The sequence below is a fragment of the Adiantum capillus-veneris genome, chromosome 19 (genome assembly GCF_014529385.1).
Source record: "Adiantum capillus-veneris isolate H3 chromosome 19, ASM1452938v2, whole genome shotgun sequence".
In the NCBI taxonomy this organism is placed as follows: domain Eukaryota; kingdom Viridiplantae; phylum Streptophyta; class Polypodiopsida; order Polypodiales; family Pteridaceae; genus Adiantum; species Adiantum capillus-veneris.
The window spans coordinates 132316246-132342135 of record NC_140949.1 but is presented as its reverse complement, the minus strand read 5'-3'; the positions used below and the strand labels follow the sequence as shown (position 1 = coordinate 132342135).

At 46.2% G+C, this 25890-nt stretch overlaps 1 protein-coding gene across 1 annotated transcript in view; it reads right to left on the bottom strand.

Moving 5' to 3' along the window:
• The window catches only part of LOC147434889 (Thioredoxin family protein), a 133707-nt gene that overhangs the window by 11881 nt on the left and 95936 nt on the right, over positions 1-25890 (bottom strand). Inside the window, exons 4-6 of the mRNA XM_086491280.1 lie at positions 5287-5305; positions 5077-5196; positions 4913-4982 (exon numbers count right to left, since the gene is read on the bottom strand). Coding sequence (XP_086347406.1) covers positions 4913-4982; positions 5077-5196; positions 5287-5305 — 209 coding nt within the window. The remainder of the gene's footprint in view (positions 1-4912; positions 4983-5076; positions 5197-5286; positions 5306-25890) is intronic.

Below are 25890 nucleotides of genomic sequence, written 5' to 3'. Positions count from 1 at the left end.
TATTAATCTGTGTTCAAAGAACAAGAGAGTAGACAGGCGCTCACTCTCAAACTCTGAGTCCAGATGCTCTGCATAGTGGGAGGCCTGCCCACATTTATAAAGAGTTTACAAGAGATGCCAAAAGCAGAGCCCCAAAAGCTGAAAATCAAAAGCCTTGAAAAAAATAAAGCAAAAGCTTTTTGTCTTTCTCTCACAAGCTCTCTCTTTTGAAAGAAATAAAGCAAAAGCTCTCTCTTTCTCTCTCTCTCTCTCTCTCTCTCTCTCTCTCTCTCTCTCTCTCTCTAATTGCGAAGCCAAAAGCTGGTAAAAGCTGCCGCCAAGACTGCCCTGCTTTTCCGTACGCTGCTGCCACGTCAGCATCCTGAAAAAGGCACCGCAAATTCCGGGCATCCGTACAACAGGCCACGTCATCAGTCGGCGTCCGTACAACGTGGTGCCAGCAATTCCGCGAGTTCCCACAAGGGAGGATGTGTGTGTATGAGTACTGGGCAGCTACGTCACCAGTTTGTGACATACCCCCCTCTTGAAAGCATTGTAATCGCCCTCGATTACGCATGCAAAACAGACAGAAGACATAAACTGTCTTAGCAGACGCTCACTGCTAGTACCGACGCACTAGGAACACACATCTAGCACATGTACCAATCGACAGTCACATCACACGACATCACAGGACATCACTTGACATCACAGGACATTACATGACAAATCACATTCAACACTCATTCGGATCTCAGACCATCATTTATCGGCAATGCAATTAGCAATCGCATCTAGATCCACTCACGACCTCATGGATGCCCGATTGACTAATCCCTATTGCAACCATGTCTATCGAGATCATTTAGACCGAAATGCTGCAGTCATTTCGTCTATCAGTTCCTGCAATTAAACAAGTCAAGAACAAGTCAGTTTCATATTTTCCGGAATTCCATTTCATAAAGTCATACAGCAGAATACTGTCAGCTCTCAGTATCCCTGAAGCTCAAAGAGACATCAGTGACTCTAGTATTCAAAAATAGAGGCATCTGTTGACAAAGGAGCGGAGTAACTCCCCTCTTGTGCATACCCATTGCACAAGATCTCCGGCCAAGCTGAATTCAGGGTTCCATTTGGAATAGACTATGCCAAACCAAAAGCTTCAAGGTAAAGATTCACATTCCAAGGAGCATCTGCTAGGTCCTCCTCCTCCATTCGCTTCGCATCCAATGCGCAGTGGGTCTTGAATTTAACCAAGAACCGTCATTTCGCTTTACCTTCTTTCTTTCTGTGCCAATGTCTGTTCTGGAACGAGTATCTGCTCGTTTTCGTCCATTTTGGGTTGCTCATCATCAGGCACATCGCCTTCAAAAGGCTTCAAAAGGCTCACATGAAAAACATTGTGAATCCTCCAAGTATTCTAGCAGCTTCAGTCCAAAGGAGACATCATTTATCTTTTCGGAAAATCTGGAAAGGTCAACGCTATCTCATGTTAAGCTTTCAAGAAAGCCGCTCCTTTTCCTTTTTTTCTTTCTCGATTGTGTCTTCCCAAAATGTAAGAGCACCCAATAATTCTCCTTCAATTTCAAATCACGACCAAGTCGATCTGCTGCCTTTTGTTGAGATTTCTCGAAAGCCTTCCGGACCAAGTCGCTCGTGAACTGGTCGGCTTCATAGAAAAATCTTAACTTTTGTGCTAAGGAAGGGTGGAACCTTCGTAGCAAATTCAATAATCTCAAATGGCACCTTCCCCATCAAAGAGTTAATTGTGTTTCTGTAGGCATATTCCACCAAAGGTAAAAACCTTTCCCATGTAGTCTTCTGATCCCACGAAGAAGACTTTAACAAATCCAGTACCACTGAATTAGCAATCTCTGATTGCCCGTCACTCTGTGGGTGGAACGATGACGAGAACTGCAATCGCGTGCCTATGTTCTCCCAAACAGCCGTCCAAAACAAACTCGTGAACATGGGGTCCTTGTCGGAGACAATCGTCTCAGGCATGCCATGTAATCTGAAGACCTGGGCAATAAACAATCGTGCCCACACTGTGTTCTTGGGAGATGAAATCCATTGCAATACTTTCCCAGGGGCGGGTGGGTATGGGTAAAGGCTGTAACAATCCCTGTGCTTTATGTCTGTCAAACTTGACCTTCTGGCATACCAAGCAACTGCGCACAAACTTGTCCATATCCTTCTTGAGTCTTGGCCAAAAGAAGTATCTCTCTATCCCTTTCAAGGTGGTAGCAATGCCGCGGTGACCCGTAAAAGGCGGACAGTGCCATTCGGTTAAAATCTTTTCCCTCAACGGCCTTGTAACGCACAACATGGTTTTCTTCATCAAGTAGCCATCCCGAATGGAATAGTCCGCTACTATCTCCCCTTTCTGTATTCGACTGAATACATCTGCAAAATCTGTATTTGTGGCGTACTGACTGACCATATCCTCGACGTTTCTATGATGTATCCCGGAAATAGCCAAAACCAACGGCTTTGGGGACAAAGTATTTGCCACCAATTTCTTCTGTCCCTGCACATGGACAATCCGGAAGTAAACTATGACAAGATGTTTGTCCACCACATCTGCTTTTCCGATAGCTGCTTCTGTGACAAGAAGTAGAGTAAACTCCCATCATCTGTGAAAATGTAAAATCGGCTCCGAGTAGGTAATGTGGCCACTAAATAAGAGCATGGATAGCCGCCAAAAGCTCTTTCTGACATATCTATACTGTCAATTCCGGCCTTGAAAACAATCGGCTCTAATAGGCAATGACATTGGCCTTGTTGCATTAAGACCGCATCCAGACTACGACCACAAGTATCACAATATAATTTAAACGACTTCTGCAAATCCGGCAAAGTCAAAAACTGGTCCTGTAGTCAAATTCTGTTTCAATTCCTGAAAGGCAGTCACTTTTGTGGATCCCCACGAGAAAAGGACTCCTTTCAATGTCGACAAATGCAAAGAACCTGTGCAAACTTTCTGATGAACCGTCAGTAGGAAGAACATAATCCTAAGAAGCTTCTAACTTCATGGACATTCTTCAATTCGGGCCAATCACGGATAGTGTCTATCTTGGCCGGGTCCATCTGCAATCCTACTGCTGAGACAATGTGTCCCGAACATGTGCGGACCACGCAATGAGGTACTAGTTCTGTTATCTGCCTTTTCTGCCACGTCCCTCAGCTGCTTTGGAACTTTCTCGTCTTTCTTCATCCTGTTCATTCGGTGCCTTGTTAGGGCACTTCGCAGAGATATGCCCAGTTTCCCCGCATTCAAAACACTTCCCCTCTCTGATATAGCTGATTCTCTCTTGACGAGTGAGCTCGGGTCGTGCATACTTTTCTCTAGTTTCTGGGGTGCTCTTCTTCTTTCCACTTTCATTTTCCGAAGTCTGTTCGGTTCTCTGCATCATGATCTCATCTGTGGGGTAAGTCAAATTGCCTGAATGAATGGAAAAACCCCGTTTCACATGACTCGTCAGTTCGTGAATGGAATGTGACTTTTGCTCTAAGCAGTGATCTCGGATCTCTGTAGGAATTCCCCAGGTAAACCGCTCAATTTGTTCTTTGAACGAGATCTTCTTAAATGAAGAGGGTGGTAGAAAAGAGCTCTAGAATCTCTGGCAATAAGCGTTCAATGTATCCTTCTTGGTCATCCGAAGATGGTTCCAAGCAGTTCGTATGTCGCGTTCGTACTCTCGATTCAGCCAAGCAGAAATAAAAAGCCTTTTAATTTCAGCCATTTAACTGGCACTGTCTTGTTCAATAGAAGCGTGGACCACCAAGTGCGAGCATTTCCCTTGAAGTAAGAAACAGCCCTCCGAATCTTGGAGTGCTCTGAGTAACGCCCTCCAGAGAAAGCTATGTCAACCTGTTGTATGAAAGACAAAGCCTTCGAAGCATCTCTATAACCAGAAAACGTGTCAAATTTAATTGATTGTCCACCCTCCTTAAACTCTTGGACTTTCTTGCTTTTATCTTCCAGAAAGTCATACTGGTTGGCTTTATAAAAATTCTTCTTCTTTGCGTAAAAGTTGTTGTCGTCAGAGTCCGAACTATCTGAAGACGAGTCCTCCTAATGGAACTGTGCTGAACTCAAACATGAGAGTGAAAGATAAGATAGCATGATCAACTGCAACTCCAACTAGCCTAGTGCCCACCATGAAATCTTGAGAAAATGGAGAGAGAGAGAGAGAGAGAGAGAGAGAGAGAGAGGCTGGTGGTGCTTCTAATTCTGCCCGCTGTTCATGAGCTATAAGAAACCACTGGAAAGGTTTTTGCAATGGATGCCATCCATCTAGCACAAACAAAAAATTTCCCTCTTATGTATGTTACCTGCAAAACCTACTTCAAGAAGTCAAAAGCCTCTCACCGGATGTGCATACGGAGGATTCCATACACGAGAGTACATGTGCAGAACAAGAATCGTTAAAAACACTTGTACTTTGATTTAGTAAGAAGAGCACGCTTGTCCTCATTGAAAATAAAAAATTTTAAGGTTTTTAAGTCCACAATCTTCCTACCTACATTGAGGGGCTCATTCAAAGCTCATTGTGCAAAACTATCTTACTTGCTAGCACCTGTCGAAGTGTCAATAAGAGCTCAACCTGCTGCAGGGAGGAATTTTAATCCCATGGTGCCTAAGGATTTGTTGCATTATGTATTCTGGGGAAAGTGTAATAGCTTGAGGCTAGTCATATTCTTTCAATCGACAGATAGATTGCAACACCTTCCATCAGCAAGTCCGTCGGACATTGTAAGTGCACTAAATATGCTAGAAAGACTCTCACACATTTCCACATGACACAATGGTGCATCATGAAAGACCCACAGAATCTCACACATTTCCACATGACACAATGGTGCATCATGAAAGACCCACAGAACCCACTTGATTTTAGAGAACAAGAGAAGAGTAAAGAAACAGTACCATACTTCTCCACTAGGTACTTGATAATCTCATCCGATTCATACATCGAGACTCCTGTATTGGGGTCCACCTATCTCCAGATGACAGTCAGGATCCATATGACTGAAAAACCAACAAAACCAGATGCACAATAAGAGGTGAACCAGCCTCCAAGTTGACCTTACCATATAAGGAAACTGCTTCTTGCCACCGAGCTGAATAGCTTTAGGTCTAAAGTTGGGGCCATCTTTAGGGCAAGGATAGTACAGCACATCCAGGTCCAAAATAGACACAATTTCTCGAACCTGTTGTGCAATCAAATTAGTATAGCAAATATTTCCATAAGGATGTCAGTCTCTTTTGGCATGATGAGGTTGCATTTGAGGGACATGTACCTTGCGACAGAAGGGGCAGCTGTGGTTTGTCATACATTGCATAAACAAATAACCATCAGAGAATAATTTTTTAGATACGAGGAAAAAAAAAGAAATACAGTCGCTTGAAAACAACTTTCAATCACAATCACTTTTGCACAAGCAATAGAATTAACATACTCCTTAAAAAATGTCATAAAGCCCATACAATGCAAAAAAATGTCAGACATAGGAAAATTTCCTAGCAGCTTGAAAACGAGAGAGAGAGAGAGAGAGAGAGAGAGAGAGAGAGAGAGAGAGAGAGAGAGAGATGAAATGAAATGTTATATTAACGTCTTCAAAAGGCCAGAGTGACCTATGAGACCAGAAAGTTACAATGTGGTGGATCTGATACAAAGTCAGAGTAACAAGATGACAAAATGATAGAATGACAGAAATGACAAAATGACAAAATAAAATACTATGGAATCCTGAACTGCTAGGTGTGAACTAAGCAGCTAAACAGCTAGCTGGGATAGCTAGATCACAAGGGATCCAGCATCGGTCGCTGGCGGATCTCATCAATCTCCTCCATGGTCACTAGTCTGACCGGGCGTCGTGCATGTCGAGCCAAAGTGATCCGAATCCTCTGATGCAGCCTCCGTCGATGCTGTGTAGTCCTCCGTAGTCGTGGGCGTTTGGATATCCCCAGCTTAGTCGCTCGGCCGATCAGTGTGCCTCTGGTGTGAGGCGACGAGCTTTGCTGCGGTAGTAACTCCTTCGGGTGTCCAGTGGCAGCTCTAAAGGAGTCTGTGATCTGTCTCTAAGACTGGCTAGCCTCTCCTCTCATTAGGCTCTCTCTGTGTCTGCACAGCTCGAGCAAAAACAACCCCAGGCATCTCTGATCATCATACCACATGACTCTAGAGAATGGTCCAAAGCCCACTCTGAACAAGCAATGGAAGCAGCCTCGTATCTCGTAGTAGACGGGGCAGTGGCATGTGTAGTGCAACTCTGTCTCAGGCTCGATGACACACAGGGGGCATGGCCTGGCCTCTGCTAGTACTCGGCTATATCTCCCAGTCTCGATCCGCAGCTGGTGGATTTCCGCAAAGCATTTGACACAGTGCCCAGAGCTAGATTGATGCGCAGATTACAGCAGATGGGAGTACCCACAGAGCTCATTTGGGAGGTCATGGCATTATACAGGTCAGTAGTAGGGCATGTACACACCCCAGAGGGTCTATCCACACCGGTCTACTCCACTATTGGGGTGAAGCAGGCTGCCTGCTCTCTGCTACTCTATTTGGTATGTATGTGGATGAGGTTTTTGACTACATTGAGAGAGATGGTGATAGAGGTGCACAGCTGGCAGGGACATGGATCCCACTATTGTTATATGCTGATGATATTGTGTTGATCTCCGACTCTCCGGAGGGGATGCAACGTCACTTGGATGCTTTGCATAGGTTTGCCCAAGAAAGTGGGTTGTCCGTCAACATTGGTAAAACCAAGGTCATGGTATTTAATACCACCCCACAGTGGATCAGGAGGTCAGCGCCAGCATTCACATACGGCCAGCAGAAGGTGGAGTATACAGACGCTTACACTTACCTTGGAGTGGTATTTAGTGGGCCAGCATTTTCATTGAGGAGGGCAGCAGAGACTAGATTGACCAGAGCCCATGCAGCATTGGGTAGATTGGAAAGATGTGTTCACAGGTTCAGTTTCAGGAGCCTCGGACGAAGCTCTGGCTCTTTGACACTTTGGTGGCTTCTGCATTGCTTTATGGAGCTGAGATTTGGGGACCTTCACTAGATCATCACGGGAGGACAGGCCGCAGTGATGGATGGGGGGACATGGATAAGCCTCTGGTCTCTATGATCTCGCGGCTCATTAGAGCCAAGGCTTTAGTATCACATGCTATTGTACGAGCAGAGCTAGCTGCCCCCCCACTAGTGGTTGAGGCGCTCACCTGATCTGTCTCCTTCATACACCGCATGTGGGAACTTCCCAGAGACAGATATGCACGCCTTGCACTTGAGTCCTCTCGACAGTTAGCCATGCAGGGAGATACAGCATGCTGGTATGAGGAGATGACATCATGGTTTCCGGCACATAGGCTCAGCATAGACAGATTGCCTCCCTTCCACTACTCACTAGATGCGCCCTCTCTGACTCTTACACAGTCCGAGATCACCAGGCTCATTCGCCAGGACTTAGACTCAGCTAGACATCGAGAGGACATGGATACAGCCAGCGTAGGAGCTGAGCACGAAGATGGCTTTCTATAGAGAGCATCTCCTCCAGCTTACAGAGGATGGTTTTATGACGAGGCCCAGATACAAGGACACCCACTTGAGAGAGAGAGAGAGAGAGAGAGAGAGAGAGAGAGAGAGAGAGATTCATTATCGTCACTGAGGTGACATATGACCCATGGGACCAAAGATGCATACAAAATCGTTCTCCTCTCTAGAAGAGGAGGTGGAAAGTGCCTCCTCTTCTCGTGGGAGAGGGCGGCGTCCACAACCTATGATGGAGAGGTCTTACCACTAGCCATCTACTAGACGGACTTAGTGGCAGTGTCTAACTCCATTTTACAAACATAAGAAAAACTACTAATTATGTGGTATCATTAGGGACTGTCTTGGTAGACCGAAAGTTCTCAATGATTGCACGTCCTCCAAGGTAGATTGCACATTTCCCAACTGCTCTGGCTTCACGGACCTTGGTAAGTTCTTCTCTCTTACATTGGAGTTGCAAAGGAGTCAAGTCCTCTGCAAACCAAAACTCGGTGTCTTTGGGATTCTTTGATTGGTACAACAAGTATCACGGGCTATTTTTTGGACTTGAATGTTATGATTCCATGAGAGCCACCATTTTTGGTGACATGTGAGGCTATGGACTGAACCTGCGATGTGTCGAGCATTGAATCCAACTTGACTGTTGGCATTAAAATAGCAAGCTGACGTACTCAAGCGTGAAATGTACCACTCTTGAGGCAGTCCTCCAATCCGTAGGTTGAGGGGTGCAACATCTTGGCGTTTGAACTCGCGTATCTCCTTGTTAATATGAGTTTTGATTTGGGATGGAAGACTTGTGGTGATCTTTTGAACCTGTCCTTGGACGGTGTTAAGGTCTTTGCCTCCATCTCTCCTTCGGGGGTGTAGTGCTTCTGTTCGAGGTTCGTGAGACGTGCTTCAACTGTATCTAGGCGTTGTTGAAGAAGGAGGTTCTCCTCTTGTAACGCCTCGATTTGTGCTTGGAGGGCATCCCAATCCGAGGCTCGTACGCCGGGCAGTTTTTTTGGGGTATCCAACACAGATGCAAAGGATTTTCTCCCAGCCGAGATGATGGGACTGGAGAAGGGTGTACTTGGAGAGAGAGAGAGAGAGAGAGAGAGAGAGAGAGAGAGAGAGAGAGAGAGAGAGAGAGATGAAATGAAATGAAATGTTATATTAACGTCTTCAAAAGGCCAAAATGACCTATGAGACCAATTTGTTACAAAATAGTGAATCTGATACCATGTCTGGGTACAAAAGAAAGTAGAACAAAAATACTTCTGTTACAAGCTGGGACTATGTGAATGTGTGTGTGTGTGTGTGTGTGAGATAGAGAGAGAGAGAGAGAGAGAGAGAGAGAGAAATGAAATGAAATGTTATATTAACGTCTTCAAAAGGCCAAAGTGACCTATGAGACCAGAAACTTACAATGCGGTGTATCTGATACAAAGTCAGATTAACAAAATAAATTAAACTAGGATAACAAAATATAAATACTGCGGGAGCCTAAACTAAGCAGTACAATGTGAAGACAATATGGGAGGGGAGTAGAGATCCATCTTCATCTGCACTCTGGACGACGAAAGAGTATGCCTTGAATCTTTTGCCATAGCCTCCTTCGAAATTGTGTAGCTCCTCTCCTCCCTCGGGGTCGTCTAGACATAGTCACAAGGGACGCATTCCGGACCGGGGAACGGGGGACGGGGAAGCCCGTCTCTGCAGGAATCAATGCATATCTCTTTTGGGCTGCCTGGTGGTGGCGAGCTCGATCTCCTAGATCTGCATGCGATGGAGTCTTGAAGCTATGTACCTTGGAGCTCGGCGGCGTCTCCTAGCTCTGACCGTCTCAACCTACTATAGGGTGACCCCTCTCTGAGTCTATGTGGTGGGTGGCATTAGGGTTGTGGTCTTTTGGAAGAAGTCCGTAAGTTGTGATTGTTTCCCATCCTATAGTGCCTCTACGGATGCCAACATTGTCTATGTAGCTTCACTAGAAAATGGCCAAACTAGCGAGAGCGAGAGCGAAGAAGAAGAGTATTTTAACGTCGTAGGAGAGCGAGAGATAGATAGATAGATTGAATTATAGTCCACGGAGGTCAAATATGACCTATGGGACCAAAAGCACACATTACAAAGGTTGCGCATTAAGCAAAAGATGACGATACATATCAGTTAAGGATTGAGGGTCCGTTAGGAAGATGAGAGAAGAAAATAGAAGCCTAGGGGGGGTCAGCTGTGGGGAGAGCCGATTTGGGATTTCGAGACTCCTAGATGATAGCTTTACCGCCTCGATAGATTGCCCATTTGCCTTGTTTGCGGGCTTCATGTACCTTCTTGAGCTCTTCACTTTGTGTTTGAGTAGTAGCGGAGTGAGTTCTTCTGCAATCCAAAACTTGGTATCTTTGAGAAGATGTGATTGTTGAAGATGCTTGAGCCAACCTTCTCGACTTTTGAATTCAAGGATGGCGTGTCCACTTGTATGGGCTTGTCAGGGGCACTCAAAGTGATACAATCTATTGCGTTGTACTCGAGCTTGATCGGCTGGAGAGTTTCGTTGAGGAAATTGATGCGCACCGAGAAGTCATTCTCGGTCGTATCCCATGCTTGAGGTAGCCCACCAATGCGGACCTTGAGGGCATTTTCTTCTTGGAGTCGTCGTTCTCGAAGATCTGCTGTCACACACGTCTTCACCTTCGCAATTGTTTCCGAGTGGGTTTCGATGGCCTTGGCTTCGACTTCTTTCACTTTGTTGATGGCGAGATCGACCATGGAATAGAATTGTGCCTCGAGCTTGCTAAGGCGAGCTTTGAGGTCGCGATTCTCTTCCATGACCCGATCAAGGGCTGCTTGGAGGCGCTCGATTCCATCGGATTTGTTTGGAGCTGCTAAAATGGCGGCAAAACTCGGCCATGTTTTCGCAAGGGTCTTCGGGGTCGTCATCTTTCCTATGGAAAGTTGTTTCTGTGTTAAGAAGCTCCTTAATGCCAAGCTTATATGGGAGTCTGCTTCTGTGTAAGAGGCACATCAAAGTCTGCAGGCACCGATTCACAGGGAGTCGAACCAAAAGGTTGTGGTATTCCTGTGTTATGAGGCTCAAGCTTCTGTGGGAATCTCCGATTCACAGAGATTCGACACAAAAGGCAGTTGGGTCGAGGTAGGCAGAGCATCAACACACAGTTGGGTCGAGGTCAAGGTCGACAGAGCATCAACACATAGTTGGGTCGAGGTCGAGGTCAGCAGGGTGAGGGAGAGCAGCAACACACAGTTGGGTCGAGGTCGGCAGAGTAAGGCATAGCAACTGCAGGTCGGCAAGGCGATGGCTGAAGGTCGTGGGCTGGGGAGGGGAGGGCGAAGCTGATGGTTAACACCCCCCCGCAGGGCTGCCCTAGCCCAGGGAGGGACTATGTAAGCGGGAGGCTGAGGGAGCTAGGGCACGGCTGAGAGAGAGAGAGAGAGAGAGAGAGAGAGAGAGAGAGAGAGAGAGAGAGAGAGAGAGAGAGAGAGAGCTTTATTAACGTCTTTCAGAGGCCGAAGTCGACCTATGAGATTAAACAATGTACATGTGTGTCCTCTAGCTATCCAGAAAAAAGGACGAAGTGCTGAAAATAAACCTACAACATAATAAAACAGAATGACATGTGTGTATGTAAACGTGTGCACGAGGAATGAAAGGGAGGTGTGGGGCTATATGCATAGGGGAGTACAACCATAATTTGGAAAAGATTAGCCACTAGCTAGCTTCATCGGGTACCCAAATGGGGGCAAGTATGACATGCATAGGTGGGTAGGGATGGTAGAGCCCGCATAGCATAGTAGTGGGATTTAAGAAAGCCCACTCTATCTCCCTCAGTCTGGTCTACTCATGTCGTAGTTGAATCTCTCGCATGGCCCTATGATATACTATCTGGGCCTTCTATCCTGGTGCTCTCGCGCGTCTATAGGCTGTCACAAACTACTGATGTACCAACCAGTGAAGACGAAGAGGGTAAATACTTCTTGAACGTACCCCTAACTAGCCTACAGATCTCGGCCGAGGGGCCTAAACCCTAGTAGAAGCAGAAAAAGAAGAAGAAGAACTTACCAACTTACCAAAGACTGGCCGTGCGGCCTAAAGACAAAATGGGTTAGAATTAAAAATTCTTACCCTAACAACTTGCAAATCAGTGGTTGAGGAGCCTAAAACCCTAAAAAAACTTCCCAGCATACAAATAGCATAAAACTGATAACATGGTAGGGTGTACACACGTCCCGGATTTTGAGTTGACAAGGTATACGAATTTTCGTAAATCCGCTGACAACTTTTGGGTCACCAGATTTTGGGCTTGATGCTTTTGGGTCAAGTGCTTTTCTAGGTAACTGCTTTTGGTGAGACCTCGGGCCTTCAAATACGTGTCATGGGTTCCCTCTCTCTCTCTCTCTCTCTCTCTCTCTCTCTCTCTCTCTCTCTCTAGCATTCTACCCCCGAGAGAAGAAAAGCAGAGCCACAACGTTGTAACCTATTGGCGCAATATAAAGAAATATCGAAAAGGACAATTTAGGGCCATTCCAGTCTTGCAGTGGAACTCCGCCACTTCGTATCTCGTGTGCAATCTCTCTCTCTCTCTCTCTCTCTCTCTCTCTCTCTCTCTCTCTCTCTCTCTCTTTTTCTTTCAGTTCAGTTTTTTTTTTGGAGTGCTAAAAGTTTGCTTTTTCCAGTTGGCATGCGGTGCCTTCTGTTACACGGGCTCTCATGATATCTGCTCAGTGGGTGGGTTTTCTAAGTGATTTCAATTCAATGAAACTAAGAAACTATTCGATTTGTGCACATTAGAGCTATTTAGACCTCCAGATAAAGGTACATCCAAGTGGCCTACTTTTTTGGTGCAGACTTCTCCCTTTGCAACAGTCCTTAGAGGTTTGACTAGCTTCGATATTCGCAAACGCTGGGACTTCTTCGACTATTGCTTCACTCAGCTTCTAGGACTCTTCTCCTGACCTGGAGGAGGCTAGCTTTCAAGTCCACGTCCTCTTTCTTGCAGCTAGAGGCATTGAGGCTCTCAACACAGCGGTGGGTTCTACTTTCCGCTATGTGGTAGGGATCTCACAGAGTGGACCCAGCACACAGTCCTTGACTGGCTCCAAATTCAGGCTACTGAGTTCTCACACCACACAGGGGACTTAGGGGTGACAGATTTGGTGTAGACACTTTGGCCTCTTGCCAAGTTCAGCGTGACGCCTCCGGATGCAGGGGGTTGCGGGCACATTGCGGTGCATTTGTTTGCGAACACTCAGAGCCCTTGTTATGTATTTGTGCATAGGATTCTTGGACAGAGGATGTAGCCCTTCGGCTGCACACTTGGCTTGGGCCTAGGCGAGACAGTCACTTCTTTCGCGCTTGTCTAGAGGTCGTTTGGATGCGGATTACTCCCCATCCAAACCGGCCTCAAAGATAGCGAGGTTGGCTGTTGCAGCAGCATCTGTTTTCTCTCACCGACTCCATGAGGATCATCTCATGGAATGTACAGAGATTAGGAGGGCCCCAGTTTCAGTGTCAGAGGGGTCGACTGCATCAGGAGCTTCACAGATGCCTTGTGGGTGGTGAGATTGACATTCTTATGCTACAGGAGCATCATCTTTGTGAGAGCCGTCTTCGACGCTGTGGTCAGATTTTGCGTGGTCGCTATGAGACGTTTTGGTCATCTGCATTTGGACCTGGAGGCATCCAGGGTGGGATATGTATGACTATTGCAGACTATTTGCAGTAGGCCATTATGGGCAGAGTGATTATTGTGCCAGGCAGGGCTCAGTGGATTACTATGCAGGTTCAAGGTTGCCTCATGGGCTTCCTGAACATCTACACCGTCCAATGTGGCGAGTGCACGTGCAGAGTTTTGGGCTCACATTGTAGAGTCTCTCCCGTAGGCAGAGCAATGGTGCATTGGGGGTGACTTCAACATGTTGGAGGACCCCTCTGACAGGATTGGCGGTAGCCATATTATTGTGCATGGAGTTGAGTTGGCAGCTTGGGAGAGGTTATGTATGACTGCGGGTTTCAAATGTGTGGCAACATTCTAGTTTTGTGAGGCCACCTGACAGCCTAGCCTTCTCTCGTTCAGACCGTAGAGGGGGAGGGGTGAATCTATCTCGTATAGATCGCTTCTACACTAGTGACCACTTCTGTGACTTGGGTGGGTCAGTTTGCATTCTGCCTGGGACTTCTTTTTCGGACCATGCACCAGTGATCCTCACAGTAACAGATACATAGAGGAGGGGGAGCACGATGTTTTGCATCCCTGAGAGGGTCTTGCTGGACTCTACGCTCGAAGAGTTAGTGGTGACTCTTTAGACAAAGGGCTTAGACTTGCAGGACTCTCCTATTGAAATAGTGACCTCTCGACTTGCTCAGCTTACTCGGCTATTTCTCCAAGAGTCTATGGCCTTCCTGGTTGTAGCGAGAGAGGAGGAGCACCGTCTCCGCAGAGGTGTTGCTTCCCTGCAGAGGATGCAGCAGCAGCATCCAAACAGTCCTTGGTTAGAGGAGCAGTTACAGCAAGCTCACCAGATCTTGCCCGCACAAAGAGAGGCGCCAGGAGTTTGCTTTTCACCATCAGGCATCTCAGTGGACCCAGGTGAGTGACAAAGTGACAGGGGCTTTCTTTGAGACAGTGGGGCCCCGACAGACGCATTGTAACAGACTTGGACACTCCAAGTCAAGAATCTACCATGACAGCACCAAATAACCACTTCAAAACAGTTTACAGTTCACAATTTTATTCGACACTGGCCCGACAGAGTTCTGTGCCTAGAGATATTGGCCCCAAAGACTGGCCCCCCTTTCGGTATTTCTTTTCATATTAATCTGAGTTCAAAGTACAAGAGTGCGGGCAGGCGCTTACACTCAGACTCTGCGTCCAGATGCTCTGAGTTGTGAGAGGCCTGCTCACATATTATAGTTACAAGGATTGCTAAAAGCAAAGCCCCAAAAGCTGAAATCAAAAGCTTCAAGTAAAAGCTTTGAAAATAAAGCAAAAGTTCTTCCTCTCTCTTTCTTTTAGTAAATAAAGCAGAGAGGCTTTCTCTTTCTCCCTTTCTTGCTAAAATAAAGCAAAGAGGGTTCTCTCTCTCTTTCTCAGCAATTTGCATAGAAAAAGCAACGCCAAAAAGTTGTCTAGCTTTCCGTAAATCACGTTGATGTCCGTATAGCAGACCACATGTCAGCCTGCCATGTCAGCAAATCAAGGTTAGGGCTAGGGCAAAATTAGGGTTTTTGATTTTACGATTGGGGTTTCAAAAAAATTATGGTTTATGATTTTAGGGTTAGGGTTTCAACAAAATTAGGGTTTCTGGTTTTAGGGTTAGGGTTTCAACAGAATTACAGTTTCTGGCAGCCACGTCATCACTTTGTGACATACCCCTCTCTTGAAAGCATTGTAATCGCCCTCGATTACGCCTGCAAAACAGACAAAAGCCATAAACCGTCTTAGCAGACACTGACTGTTAGTACCTACGTACTAGGAACGCACATCTAACACATGTACCAATCGACAGTCACATCACACGACATCACAGGACATCACTAGATATCACAGGAGATCACATGACATTCAACATTCATTCGGATCTTAGACTATGATTTATCGGTAATGTAGCTAGCAATCGCATCTAGATCCAGTCAAGACCTCATCGATGCCCGATTGACTAACCCCTATTGCAACCATGTCTATTCGAGATCAATTAGACCAAAATACTGCAATCATTTCGTCTATTAGTTCCTGCACTTACAAACAAGTCAACAACAAATCAGTTTCATATTCCGGAATTCCATTTCATAAAGTCATTGAATACTGTCAGCTCTCAGTATCCTTGAAGCTCACAGAGACATCAGTGACTCTAGTATTCAAAAATCGAGGCATCTGTTGACAAAGGAGTGGAGTAACTCTTCTCTTGTGCAAACCCACTGCACCAGTTCTCCGGCCAAGCTGAATTCTGGGTTCCATTTTGGATAGACTATGCTAAACCAAAAGCTTCAAGGTAAAGATTCACATTCCGAGGAATATCTGCTAGGTCTTCCTCCTCCATTCGCTTCGCATCCATTGCGGAGCAGGTCTTGAATTTAACCAAGAACCGTCAGTTCGCTTTACCTTCTTTCTTTCTTTCTATGCCAATTTCTGCTCTAGGACGAGTATCTGCTTGTTTTCATCCAAATTGGGTTGCACATCTAGCTTCCCATCATTGGGCACATCGCCTTCAAAAGGCTTTAAGAGACTCACATGAAAAACATTGTGAATCCTCCAAGTATTCTGGCAGCTTCAGTCCAAAGGAGATATCATTTATATTTTCGGAAAATCTAGAAAGGTCCAAACTATCTCATGCTAAGCTTTCAAAGAAGCCGCTCATTTCCCTTTTTTTTTCTTTCTCGAGTGTGCCTTCCCATAATGTAAGAGCACCCAATCATTCTCCTTCAATTTCAAATCGCGACAATGGCGATCTGCTGCCTTTTTTTCTCTTTCCCGAAAGTTCTGCAAAGCCTTCCGGACCAAGTTCCTCGTGAACAAGTTGACTTCATAGAGAAATCTTATCTTTCGTGCTAAGGAAGGATGGAACCTTTGTAGCAAATTCAAGAATCTCAAATGGCACCTTCCCCATCAAAGAGTTAATCGTGTTTCTGTAGGCATATTTCACCAAAGGTAAAAACCTTTCCCAAGTAATCTTCTGATCCGAGATATAAGACTTTAATAAATCTAGTATCACTAAATTAGCAATCTCAGATTGCCCGTCAGTCTGCGGGTGGAACGATGACGAGAACTGCAACCGCGTGCCAATGTTCTCCGAAATTGCCTTTCGAAACAAACTCGTAAATCTGGGGTCCCTGTTGGAGACAATCGTCTCAGGCATGCCATGTAATCTGAAGACCTGGTCCACAAACAGTCTCGCTAGCTGATCCAGCTTGACTGTTTTCTTCACTGGAATGAAATGAGCTTGCTTGCTAAATCTGTCAATAACAGTCCAGATACCATCGTGACCACTCTGTGTTCTCGGGAGATCAAAGATGAAATCCATTGCAATACTTTCCTAGGGGCGGGTGGGTATGGGCAAAGGCTGTAACCCTCCCTGTGCTTTATGCCTGTCAAACTTGACCTTCTGGAATACCAAGCAACTGCACACAAACTCTTCGACCACGTTCTTGAGTCTCGGCCAAAAGAAGTATCTCTCTACCCCTTTCATAGTGGTAGCGATGCCGCGATGACCCGTAAAAGGTGGACAGTGGCATTCGGTCATAACCTTTTCCCTCAACCACTGTGTAACGCACAACATGGTTTTTCTCATCCCGCTACTGTCTCCCCATCCTGTATCCGTGTGAAAACGTCTGCAAAATCTGGATCTCTGGCATGCTGGTCGACCATATCCTCGAAGTTCCTATGATGTATCGCGGAAATAGCCAGAACCAATGGCTTTCGGGACAAGTATTTGCCACCAACTCCTTCCGTTTCTGCACATGGACAATCCGGAGGTAAACTGTGACAAGATGTTTGCCCACCGCATCTGCTTTTTCGATAGCTGCTTCCATGACAAGAAGTAGCGTAAACTCTGATAGTCTGTAAAGACAGTAAAATCCGCTCCGAGTAGGTAGTGCCGCTACTGAGTAAGAGCATTGATAACCGCCAAAAGCTCTTTCTCATAAATTTGTGCTGTCATTTCCGACCTTGAGAACAATCAACTCTTGTAAGCAATGACATGGCCTTCTTGCATTAAGACCGCACCCAGACTACGACCACAAGCATCACAATATACTTCAAAAGACTTCTGCAAGTCCGGCAAAGTCAAAACTCGTCCCGTAGTAAATTTCTCTTTGAAAGTCTGAAAGGCAGTCACCTCTGTGGGTCCCCACGAGAAAAGGACTCCTTTCTGTGTCAAGATATGCAAAGGGGAAGCAACCTCTGCAGACTTTTGAATGAACCGCCTGTAGTACGAACACAGTCCCAAGAAGCTTCTAACTTCATGGACATTCTTCAAATCGGGCCAATCACGAATAGTCTCTATCTTGGCGGGATCCATTTGCACTCCAACTGCTGAGACAATGTGTCCCAAAAAGTGTATCTCTGGTAGGAAAAATTCACTTTTCTTTGCATTAATCACTAACTTGTGATCTCGTACTACCTGCAAGAACTGAAGCAGATGATCTCTATGTTCTACCTCATTCTTGGAGAAAACAATGATACCGTCAAAGAAAGTGCCAACAAATAGCATGTACTCTCGAAAAATCATGTCCATCATCCGGTTGAATGTCGCAAGAGCATTGGTTAAGCCAAAAGGCATCACCAAAAACTCAAATAACCCAAAAGTCGTCCGAAATGCTGTCTTGTAGACGTCTCCCAGCGCGATTCTGATCTGATGATATCCACTCTTCAAATCAATCCTGCTAAAGCACGAGGATCCCTGTAATCTATCGAGTATATCATCAATCCTAAGAATCGGAAATCTGTTCTTGATGGTGATTTTGTTGAGAGCTCTATAATCGATGCACATTCTCCAAGATCCGTCTTTCTTCAAAACCAACACCACTGGAGAGCAACACGGTGAAGTACTAGGCTGGACAGGACCCTTTTCCAAGAGGTCTTTCACTTGGTTCATAATCTCTTCATTTTGTGCTCGGCTCAACGATAAGGTGGCCGGTTTGGTGGTGTGCTTCCAGGTATCAGATCAATGGTATGATCTTCAAGACGAGCAGGTGGTAACTAGCCTCGTAGGCCCTCTGAGAAGCAATCGGCATGAGAGTGGAGAAAATCTTGGTGTTCTTTATCAAGTTTAGACATATTTGTCCTATCCTCATCACTCAACTCTTTCATAAAGATTTCATTAATTTAGAAATGGCCGAAGCCCATACAATAGGGACAAACTCGCCCTTCAGTTTAATGTCAAGTACAATGGTTCTGTCCCTCTCTGTAGTCAAAGTTGCTTTCTCGGTCCGGTAGTCAGTTGTTGTGGTACCAAGGGATTTCGAGTAGAACGTCACAACCTTCCAAGGCAAATACATAAAACTCCTCGTGCCCTAAACACCCCTGTCATTGCAAACGAAGTTTGCCAATGCTCAATGCAATGGCAATATCCCGTCCGGGTGCCACTTGAACTACCTCTGCCTGTGGCCTCAGCCTATCGAGCGTAATTCCAAATCTCGCCAATTCCAAGTGAAAAGAAGTTGGCCTTGGCTCCTTCAAAAGAGCTCCCTGATCTTTCACTTTGCCTTTTCTGCCACGTCTCTCAGCTGCTTTAGAACTTTTTGGCCTTTCTTCATCCTGTTCATTCGGTGCCTTGTTAGGGCACTTCGCAGAGATATGCCCAGTTTCCCCGCATTCAAACCACTTTCCCTCCTTGATGAAGCGAGCTCGCTCCTGAGGAGTAAGCCTGGGTCGTGCATCTTTCTTTTCTGGGTTGCTCTTTCTCTTTCTACTTTCATTTGGTGAAGTCTGCTCCTTGTGTCATGACCTCATGGTGGGGTAGGTCAGACTGTCAGATTAAATGGCAAAACCCTGTTTCGCATGACTCATCAACTCCTAAATAGAAGCTGACTTCTGTTCCAAGCAATGATCTTGGATCTCTGTAGGTAGACCCAAGGTAAACTGCTCAATCTGTTCTCTGAACGAGATCTTCTTGAATGAAGAGGCGGGTAGAAAAGAGCTCCAGAATGTCTCGCAATAAGCGTCCACTGTATATTTCTTGGTCATCCGAAGATGGTTCCAAGCAGCTCATATATCGCGTTCATACTCTTGAGTCAGCCAAGAAGAGATAAAAAGCTTCTTAAATTTCAGCCATTTAACTGGCGTAGTCTTGTTTAAAAGAAGCGTGGACCACCAAGATCGAGCATTCTCCTTAGAGTAAGAGGTAGCTCTCCGAATCTTAGAGTGCTCTGAGTAGTGTCCTCCCGCGAAAGCGATGTCAAACTGCTGTACAAAAGACAAAGCCTTTGAAGCACTATATAGTGCTTCAAAGAAAAAGCCTTTGAAGCACTATATCCCGAAAACGTGTCAAATTTAATTGATTGTCCACCTTCCTTAAACTCTCGGACCTTCTTGCTTTTATAATGCAGAAAGTCATATTGGTTGGCTGTATAAAAATTCTTCTTCTTTGCATAAAGTTGTTGTCATCAGAGTCTGAACTGTCTGTAGATGAGTCCTTCTTTGCATAAAAGTTGTTGTCGTCAGAGTCTGAACTGTCTGTAGACGAGTCCTCTGTAGAACTATCACTCACTGGGCAAGATTTAGACTTCTTTGCCTTTTTCTTGCCCTTTCCGAAGCGTTGTTTCTTGCTTCGCTTTTTGCCTTTGCGGTCTTGTTCGCTCGAGTCAGATGAGCTAGAAGAACTGTCAGAAGAAGAAGAAGAAGAAGAAGAACTGGGTACTTCTTCAAATCGAACACGCTTCTTCTGTTTCTTTGCCTTTTCAAATGTTGACTGACCACCGAAATAACCCGGGAAGTCAGTGCCTTTCTTCTGCTTTTTGTCGTGCTTTTTAGCTTTGTTTTGCGCGTCAAAAAGCTGAGCAATTCGTGCATCAATCACCTCTTCTAATTCCTTCTCTGAATATTTTTTGTGAGCACAAAGGTTTCTTGAGAGCGGGTTTTGGGGGTAGTGGTGTGGTTTTCTACCACTGCGCATGCACTTCCCGAAAAGAAGTCTCGCTCATATATTTTGCAAATTTTGGGTCCTTCGCAAAGTTGAGCATCATCTTTGTTGCATCGCCGATCAATTGACGACGCTCCGTCTCTCGACGCTCCGCCTGAGTAGGCCGAGGCGGACCATACTCCTTACCTGAATCTTCGTTGTGATCCCTTGCCGCATCTCCGGATGCAGAGAGAGTCGACTAATCCTTGCGTGAAGCCATAGGTGCTGCGGAAAAAAAAATTGGGATCGGATTTCCCGTACAAGAGAAATCGATCGTGCTTTGATACCAGTGTAACAGACTTGGACACTCCAAGTCAAGAATCTACCACGACAGCACCAAATAACCACTTCAAAACAGTTCACAGTTCACAATTTTATTCGACACTGGCTCGACGGAGTTCCGTGCCTAGAGATATTGGCCCCAAAGACTGGCGCCCCTTTCGGTATTTCTTTTTATATTAATCTGAGTTCAAAGTACAAGAGTGCGGGCAGGCGCTCACACTCGGACTCTGCGTCCAGATGCTCTAAGTTGTGAGAGGCCTGCTCACATATTTAAAGTTACAAGGGTTACTAAAAGTAGAGCCCCAAAAGCTGAAATCAAAAGCTTCAAGTAAAAGTTTTGAAAATAAAGCAAAAGTTCTTCCTCTCTCTTTCTTTTCATAAATAAAGCAGAGAGGCTTTCTCTTTCTCTCTCTCTTGCTAAAATAAAGCAAAGAGGGTTCTCTCTCTCTTTCTCAGCAATTTACGTAGAAAAAGCAACGCCAAAAAGCTGCCTAGCTTTCCAAAAATCACGCTGATGTCCGTACAGCAAGCCACGTGTCAACCCGCCACATCAACAAATCAGGGTTAGGGTTAGGGTAAGGGCAGAATTAGGGTTTCTGATTTTAGGGTTAGGGTTTCAACAAAATTAGGGTTTTTGGTTTTAAGGTTAGGGTTTCAGCAGAATTAGGGTTTTTGGCAGCCACGTCATCACTTTGTGACACACATGCCACGGTGAGCCAGTTGAGGAGGCCTGATGGGTCAGTTGATTCAAAGCCAGAGGACATTAAGTTGTTGCCATAGACTTTTACCACCATGACCTGCTATCAACAGAGCCTCCGTATATAGTCACACAGGGACGGGGACGAGTCTCGGGGATGTGACGGGTCTCGGGGACGGGGACGTGGCAAAACAAGGGACGGGGGACGGGTCAGGGGACGCATGTTAAAAAACATTTGTTCTATATTAGACAACACTAGGAGCACAAGATTGCAATGAAAAAATGGGGTTTGCACTCATAAATACCAAAATATAACATACGGTAAGAAAGTGGCGAGCACGCGCCGCACATCTTGACGTGATGATCAATCATCGTACTCAAAGGGGAAAAAGTAATGATTTACAAGTGAAGAGTGGGTTAGAAGAGTCCGGCGGGCGACATTGGCATATAGCTCAAGACTATGAAAAGCCAAAAAAAAGGGTGTGGGGTCCCCTATCCGCGTCCAGCTTGCAAGTCACTGGGGACCCGCGTCCCGGGATGCGTCCCCTTTGCGTCCCATGTGAGGGACCCGTCCCCGTGGCGTCCCCCTGTCTCGTCCCACATCCCCCGTTGAGTCCCTACCAAAAAGGACCACGTCCCCGGGTCCCCTGTTTCTATGCCTCAATCAGAGCGTCAGGATGAAGGTAGAGAGCAAGTGTCGGCGCAGATGCCTTGTCTTGTCACGTGCACATCTAACCCTATGGGTACGTGGACAAGCTACTTCATGACATGGGTTCAATTCAATTCAGTTAGCCTAGCTTAGAAAGTGTTCTAACACTTTTGTGAGTTTGTTCGCAGATCTTGCATGTCCAGGCACTTAGTAGATGCATATCCTCAGGTTGCACATAGCATGATCATCAGCATTACCATCAGATTCCATCAGGAGTGTTTTACAATGCAAAAAACCTATTTTCCCTATTTTTGCCATTTTTCGTTTATTATTTTTAAGTGACTTTTGTTGGGAACCTGGGTAGAGCATTTTGACCAAGCCAATATCTAAGAAAAGCTAGCGCAAGCACTTTTTGGTAGAAGAGGTAGCAGGGACCTATGTCCAATAGTGTACCTTCTCAAGCAAGATCCCCGGCACTCAACCTAGCGTTTTCAGCCATCACCAAGAACCACCATTTTCATGCAATTGCAAATCAGCCAGCGTTTTGCAACTTGCAGATCAACCTGGCAACAGCACAGCATAGCAGTTCACCTAGTGTTTTTGCATCAGGACAACAAGAGCCCTATCGTTTTTGCATCAGCAGGACAATCTTAGCGTTTTGCAGTTTCTCCACGACAAGACCAACAGATAGACCAGTGATTTCAGTTTTCAGTTTTCAGCATAGACACACCGCAGAATAGCCCCCAAATCTCGCAGATCTCACCTTTCCGCAGGAGATTCTCCCCGCACGATCACATCCACCGAAGTTTGCAAGTTCAGCCCGGAAAACGCAGATTTCAGCATCTGCGTTTTCAGCACGTCGTCGTGCATTGTTGTCATCACCATCTTCACCGACATAGAGTCAGAATTCAGCAGATAAAGATTTGCAGATTTCAGCCATTAGCGTTTTCAGATTTCAGCCCGTCTCGTCGTCATGCTCATCGTCAACGATATCGTCGGCAAGTCCAAAGCATTCTAGAGATTTGTGCAATCAATAGTAGACCGCTCTCGCTATAGAGAGTGGGGCCTTTGGAGGAGGGTTTGAAAACATTCTGGTGTCGTATTCTTCTCCCTCTATCTCTCAGTCTCAGCACCTTTATTCACAGTGTTGACCACTTTGTTTGTGATCATTTGCACTCTCTCACTAAAGGAACGGAAGGCTCTCCCTTCCGTAAGTAAAACGAACCTTGAACACAATTCGGAGCACTCATCTTGAGCAAAGTTCAACATTCACATCCATTGCACCTTACATTGATATCAGAGCTTTGGCAGTGTTCTATATCACTCAAGGAAACCATAGTTACATGGGACGGCGGGTCGGGGTCGGGAACAGGGACGGGACGGCAAAAGTCAGGAAACGGGGACGGGAGTTGGAACGGCAAAAAAAAAGAGAGTTTTTTTGGCATTTTTTGACCTACACACATGCCACACACATAGAGCATCACTTTGACCATAAATTTACACTAAATAGACCAAAGAACACGAGTCATATAGACTGAAATGTGCTAATAAAAGATCGATGATCGATGGATACAAAATGAGAAGTGCATGCCATAAGGGCTCAAGAGTCAAAAAGCCTAAAGGACTTGGGACAAGCTTGAGGCCTCAAGGATAACAAAAAGTACAATGTAGTATGTAGTAGGTAGAGTCGTAGACTCAAGAGTCTAGACTCGAGAGTCGAGTGATCAATGATCATCAAACTCAAGAAGTGCTCGCCTGCTGAATCTCCATATCGTCGTCGTAGTCGAGGTCGTCAGCGACGTATGAGGGCTCGGGAGGCTCGCATTGAGGCTCGAAATCCTCCTCTAGCTCCTCCAAAAGAGTATCGGCCATAGATGGATTCTCTTGTGCCATCTCCCACTCAGTGAAAGGATCTGCCTTGTGTGTGACGCTCTTGGCAAGCATGCGCAAGTTAGCGCTCACAAACACCAAATCATTGGCCCTCTGACCCCAAGGCGATTCCTCTTCTTAGAGGCAATGTGGCTGTACACACTCCATAGTTGCTCCAAGCAACTAGTGGTACATGCTTGGCTAAGGACACGAACAGCTAAGCGCTGCAAATGTGGGCCATCTCCTCCATAGTCCTCCCACCACAAAACCGAGCCAATCTTGTTGCGATCAAGCTGTGCATCTACACATCCATAGGAGCCCTTCTTTTGCCTGTAGTTGAGTAGCTCATCTCTAATCTTGCGCCTAATGTCACTGCTAGGCTCAAGGCGCTCCAATGCAAGCCGCCATCCTTTGCTCACCTCCTTGTCGGTCTCTTGACGCCTTCCCTGAAACTCAGGGTCAAGCACATAAGCTGCCGCATGAAGTGGAGAGTAGTATCCATTCCACCTCGACTCACACAAGCCATGAATCTCCGCATACTGAACAGGGTCAGGCACAAGCATCTCAAGTGCATCTATCATCCGATGCATGGCTTCGTAGACTTTGCCAATGCATGGTTGCAAGCCATCCACCACTCAAAGTTGGTGTAGAATAGGCTTGACCATGGCGTCAAGAGTCTTCACCTCCTCCCACCAAGCAGCGTCGTCAGCCCATTCTCGGCATTTCAATCCTACTACTGATGTAGACTCCGGCATGGCCTGGGATTCATCACTGAGAAAGAGGCCCCTTAAGGCTCCGCCATATGTAGACAAGCGGCCTAGCATAAGCCAATTGAATGCAAATCTTGTCTCTGAATATTTGAGCAAGGACAAGTGGCTCCTCTTTGAGAATTCATGGCGCACTTTTTGATGGTTGAGCACAAAGGAGACAATTCGAGACGCGTCACCAATGGTGGATGAAATCCATGACAAGTCCCCTATGTCCTTGAGGAGGTTATTGAGGCAATGCGCCATGCAAAATGTGACATGGATGCTGGGATACATGCCCTCAATGATAGCTCCGGCTGCCCTATTTGACGCCTCTTCATCTGCAACCATACAAAGGACATTCTCCGGGCCGGTGATCTCTATGGTGCTTGTCCACTCCGCAGCAAGCATCTCGGCGGCCTTGCCACTATCGGATGCATCATGTGACTCCACAAAGTACATCTCCCCCCGAGAGTAGGCCACCACCCCGTGGATGGACCGCTTGCGGGTGTCGCTCCATCCATCTTCAAGGAGAGAGACACCATTGGTCTCCCACAAATCCTTTGTTGCTTGGGCCGCTTGCTCCACGGCAAGCTTCTCTTTGTCAAGGAGGGTGGTGCGAAGCCTCTCCGATAAAGGCGGCACATAAGAGGAGCCATATTCCCCTATTTTCGTAACCATGGTTCGAAAGTATGGAGACCTATCCACACAAAATAGAGCATGTTGTGTTAGTATGGAGAGTCGAGAGTCGAGAAGTAATAACCCATTATGAATACAAAATGGAAGTTGCAATGTGCATATGCCAAGGGAAACTCACCGCGAAGCATGGAAGGCAATGTGGTCGTGGAAGAAGAATCGGGCAACCGACCTATCCACCTCTTCCTTCAATTTAGGATTCCAATTTTCGTTGAGAGTGGTTTGGCGATGCGGAACGGAAGAGGACGGTGTAGATGCATGGCTCTTGAGATGTCGTCAAGGTTGGCTTCCCTTTGCTCTCGCGGTGTCGTCGTGGCGGAGGGATCAACGGCAACAAAACGGCCCCTCTTGGCCGCTTCCGCAACCTCATACACCGTGAGCTTCTCAAGAAGATCCAACCTCTTCTCGGGAGCTACATGAGGGCAAAACTTCACCTCGTGACCGGGTTCATGAAGAAGATGGGCTCGCACTTTATTTGAACCACCCGTTCTCTTGTATGGGCATAGCTTGCACGTCCATGGTCTTGCACCGCCACCTTTGCCACGCGAGCTAAAGTCGACTTCATCCCACCACGACCACATTTGCACAGCGGGCCTCCTTCGAGAAGAACCAGCTTGAGAAGTGGAGTTGGCTTGAGATGACATGATGGTGGAGAGACTCGAGAGAGTAGAGCTAAGAAGTTAGAGGAGTTAATGGAGAGCTTGTGTGGAGAGAGAGTAGAGGAGAGCTTCAAAGTGGGTAGAAGAGGGAGAGGAGAGCTTCAAAGTTCAAACTTCAAAGTGGATGGAA